The sequence below is a fragment of the Gadus morhua genome, chromosome 22, assembly GCF_902167405.1.
Source record: "Gadus morhua chromosome 22, gadMor3.0, whole genome shotgun sequence".
Taxonomy (NCBI): domain Eukaryota; kingdom Metazoa; phylum Chordata; class Actinopteri; order Gadiformes; family Gadidae; genus Gadus; species Gadus morhua.
Window position 1 is genome coordinate 8,108,078 of NC_044069.1, and position 5,001 is coordinate 8,113,078.

Consider the following 5,001-nt stretch of genomic DNA (forward strand, 5'->3'; position numbering starts at 1 on the left):
ACTGTGATAATCATTTTAAAAGCACTATGGGATACTAACTATTAAAGTTTGTTATTTGAAAGCATTCTTAACCTTCAGAATTGAATGAATATATGAAGTGTGTGTGTGTATATATATATGTATACATAAATATATACATATACATACTGGAATCATTGTTTTTGTGAAACAAACTCCATCGCACTCGGGAGTGAGACAAAATGGTGACCTGGCAGCTAATAGCTACAACTGGCTATGGTGTCACAAGCTAGCTAACATGGCGTGGTTTGGAACTTAAGTTAAGGCCTACTGGATGTTAAACCTTAAAAGGACTTGATGTTTTCTTTTTGAAAATAAGCCATGCTTCCCCCCCCCCCCCCCCCTCCTTTGAATTAAGCCATATTCTCGATTCCCCCCCCCCTCCCCTTCCCTCCAAAACTGATGTGTTGTGTGGTGAATGTTATGTAGTCGTTGGTAGCTTATTTCACAATGATAACTATCGTAGGTTTATTCATGCTTCATATTATTACTAGTGTAAGTATATATGATTGATATGGTTTGTTATGTTTTTAGTAAAGAGAATGTATTCATTTTCTCCTGTGACATTAATTTACCCGGTGATTTCAGTAAATTAATAAATCCATAAAGTATTTCAAAGTTATGTTCATGAGTGTTTTCCTTTCTTTCTTTCTTTTATTGACTGATCACACATTCATATGGCATAAATCATTTCAACGTTTATTCAACTGGATGGAAAAACATGAAATCTTTAAATAACAAAGGAGAAACTGGATATTTCTAAACAAGAGTCCAAAATATTATGCATCACGGCCTATAGACGAGCATTTAGGTATGGGTAATTCACAGATGTTATGATCGCTTATTGATATACAAATAAGTTGAGTTATAATAAAGTGAAGAAAAAGGAGGCCTAGATACGCGATTTTCCTGTTTTAAATCTTTCAGTTTCATGATACATTTACTTGGTGCGAGGTTTGATATTTACACTTGTGTATTTACAATATTAGTGGGAAAAAAATACAAGAAGTAACTGAAATCACCATAAGGGCAATTCTTTTCTTTACAGATTCAAAGAGCTTATATGACAGCTACGCACTCCCATCACATGACTTAACACTAGGCTTGTTCAAGTCTTAATCGGTCTTAAGTCAAAACGTTGCTTATTTATCACATCATTCATCCAACGTTAACGCGACATCTTTGTGAATCATCCAATGAGTTAAACGAACACTAGATGGCGACAGAAAAATGAAATACCGTGAGAAGAATTCACGTTTTTGCCTATAACTATAAGCTCAAAACGATAAGACATGACTTGAAATACATTCATTAAATATACACATGTCTTCAAGATAACATAATGTAAAGAATAGAGAGAAGAGAGGTGCTGTTTATTCATTTCGCAAGCATTTAGCAGACATTGAAGAATACCAAAGTAACTTACAGGAGAGATCAGTCCAATCAAAACGAATAATAAGAATCAGTCTACATTTACCAATTCTGTAATGCACAATTTTAAACAAATCTCACTCGACCCTTACCCTAACCCTAACCCTAACCCAAATGCTTCCTTGACCCCAAAAACTAAAATAAAAAAAACAAAGCACAAAACATTTTATCGCTGTTTAACATTTACCGACGGTTCAAGAACCCCCCCCCCCCCCCGGAGACGGCCGAGTAGGAGGGGGGCGCGTCCCTCCTCGTATCCGAGGCGACCGTGTGGCTGAACACCGCGTTGAGGGGTATGCCCAGCTGCTGGGAAGGCCCCTGGCCTTCGCCGGCGTTGATGCGGTGCAGGTACACCTTGGACTCCACGGCCAGGCTGCACTTGTGCAGCATGGTGCGCAGGGCCGTGCGGTATTCTCGCCGCACCAGGCAGTAGATCACGGGGTTGAGGCAGCTGCTGGTGAACGCCAGGCAGTTGGCCAGCGGGAAGAAGTAGGTCTGCACTAGGTAGAAGGACGGGCTGATGTCCACGATGTCCAGCTGGATCAGCGCGGCCCACAGCGTCAGCAGGTTGTAGGGGAACCAGCAGGCGCAGAAGGACAGCACCACCACCGCCACCGACTTGGACACGTGGGACTTGCGCCCCGGGTTCACGCCTTTCATCTTGTGGCGGCACAGGAAGCGCAGCAGCAGCAGGTAGGACAGCACGATGACGCCGTAGGGAAGCAGGAAGCCCAGCACCACTCTCAGGAGGTGGTTGATCCCCAGCCACGCCGTTCCGTCGGGGAAGCGGAACAGGCACACGGTGTCGTTGGCCGGGCCCACGTTGAAGAGGTCGGCGAAGACGGCGCGCGGCGCGGCCGTGACCAGCGCCCCCGCCCAGATAATCGCCGCGGCGATCCGGGAGCAGCAGCAGCCGCGGTGCCAGAGGGCGGCGGCGGCGGCGGTGGGCCGGAGGGCGGTGGCCACGGAGCAGTAGCGGGTCAGGCTCATGGCGGTCAGGAAGAAGCAGCTGGCGTACACGTTGAGGCAGGTGAGCAGCGAGATGGCCTTGCAGGTGACCACGTCGAAGGGCCAGCTGTAGTCCAACGCTATCTCCACCGCCCAGAAGGGCAGCGCCAGCGAGAAGAGCAGCTGGGCCAGAGCCAGGTGGAACACAAAGTAGTTGATGGTGCCCGCGCTAATAGTGCGCGTTGAGTACAGCAGGAACATTACCAGCAGGTTGCCCACCATGCCCGCCGTGGCCACCAGGAAGTACACCAGGGAGATGAGGGTCCGCAGCCAGGGGGCGCCGTCGCCGGGGAAGTTGAGGCCGTACACGACGGCGCCGCTGCCGTTGTGGTGGCCCAGCAGCAGCAGGGAGCTGTTGCAGGACGGGTTTTCCCAACACACGCGAAGCATGTCGTTGTAGAACTCCCTGCTTTTGAGGTCCATTTTGGACATCTCAGGGGGGCAGGGCAATGAGGGGGTCCCGGGGTGAAGGAGATCGACGCCTCTGGAGAATCCCCTTTCTGGAGAAAGGTCAAGACCGGCTGCGTGAGCGTAGAAGGCGAAGAGGAAACGGCGTTCCCCGACAGAAACGGCGTTCCCCGACAGAAACGGCGTGGCCTGTTGGAGGTCGAATGATTACACATTACACTTTACAACAACCGTTTATTATTACCATTAATAAACATGTTAATAAGCATTAATTAACAGTTCATTAAGTAAGGGATAATGCCCGACGAGGTGTCCATTATCAGGAATTAATGGACGACGCGGAGGCGTGAACCGTCGATCGCGCAGCAGAGGATCGTTGCTACCGTGAAGTCCATTATAGGAGTTAATGCACACCCTGCAGCCAATCAGAATCGAGCATTCCCCCAGACGATTTACGTTGACGCGGGAGCGTTGCCAGATTGGGCGTTTTTTCCCGCCAGATTGGGCTACTTTTGGAGGACGTTCAGGCAGCGTTGCCAGATTGGGCGGTTTTTCCCACTCTATTGAGCTATTTTTAATCTCGCACCGGCTCGCTATTCTCTTAAAGACACATACGCAATACATTTGACGTTTCAGATTCTTCGGTTCAATTCATTTTACATTTCTGCATTTTTAGCAATGCTTTGCGCTTTTCATCCAGCGGTAACTTTATTTGTTTCCAACCTTTTACTTTTTCTTAAATGGTGTGCATGTTAACATTGTTTACTCCATTGAGACTTTTGAACTTTTGTCCAAATCCCTTCACTTGATTTAAGCCATTTAACGTTTCTTTATGTCTTAATCTATGTGGCTTTATTAAAAAGATATTTTCAACCTCACTTTGCACTACAGCACTCACCGCATTTTCTGGAGGAAATGCATTTTCTAGTTGGTTTTGATGTTTACTCATGCTGTTCATGTTAACTACGGTATCAATTTATAAATTATTAATATAGGGGTTTTATATGGGTAGTTAAGGTTATCACCAGCTAAGCCCAAACCCAGAGGTCACCAACCTTTTTAAACCTGAGCGCTTCAAGGTTACTGTGTAATATTGAGGGCTACTTGTGTGATACAAACTTCCTGAATAACAAACTGAATAACAAACCGAATTGAACTTTCCATCAATGTTATTGATTCAAAAAGAACATCAAATTTCCATCAATAGTCCATTGGGACCACTGCTATTTTTAGATGGTGCCCTGCGGGTGACTCTCCTGGTCTCTGCGGGCGACCCGGGGCACTGTGTTGGCTACCCCTGCCCTAAGCGTAAGAATGCTGAGTACTGCATTAACTCATGGTTCATTTGTTTACCCTTATTTTAAAGGGTTACCAAATCAGTTGTATTTAGGGTCATACCATAATAACGACGACTCCAATTTAAAACATATCAAAAAATTGAATGAGTGTAGTCTAGTTTTCTTAAATTCTGACGCAATGTGTCATTACATCCATAAGTGTATGTTAGCTTTTTTTACGTCCGATTTTGGAAAATGGGATTGGCTATGTTGTTGTCATGGTCAAGATCATAAATTGGTGAAGCCCATAAATAGAAGGTTGAAATATAAAACTTAAACAAACAATAAAGCTCAGTCTATGCACAGACAAATTACAACTGCATTCTCCTCGCTTGGTACAGTTGCTCTGAAACACAATCTAATTCTAAGCTGGGCTCAGGTGTACAATGGAACAATTTCACATCAATACATATTCATATCATCTCTTCTTATGATTAGGTTTTCCATTATTATAACTATTGTAATTGCTGGTTTGAGGGGTATGACAAAGGCTCGAGCAAATGCAGTTTCTAAATTGTTGCTCTACCTTATGTTCCAATATTTTTGGAATAGAATGGATCCCCTGAACTAATCATTACATTTAGTTTGAAGATTGTTTGCTTGTTTAAACACTATATAGCATAGGCCATCTATCTATAAGACTAGGGACATCATACCAATTAAATACAATTTTCAACAAAAAAGCAATAATACTAATAATTGATATAGCAACATGAATGAATGAAACATGAATGCTTCTAACAGCACATGAGATAATAACAAACTACACCATAAAGCTTGCCAAGAATAACAATAGGTA

General features: G+C 44.3%; 1 protein-coding gene across 1 annotated transcript; it reads right to left on the bottom strand.

Moving 5' to 3' along the window:
* Positions 1–703: 703 nt before the first annotated feature.
* On the bottom strand, positions 704–3,267 carry LOC115536317 (relaxin-3 receptor 2). The gene has a single exon (XM_030348141.1). It carries the CDS (start codon positions 2,887–2,889, stop codon positions 1,633–1,635), a length of 1,257 nt encoding a protein of 418 aa, XP_030204001.1. The 5' UTR covers positions 2,890–3,267; the 3' UTR covers positions 704–1,632.
* Positions 3,268–5,001: the final 1,734 nt, after the last annotated feature.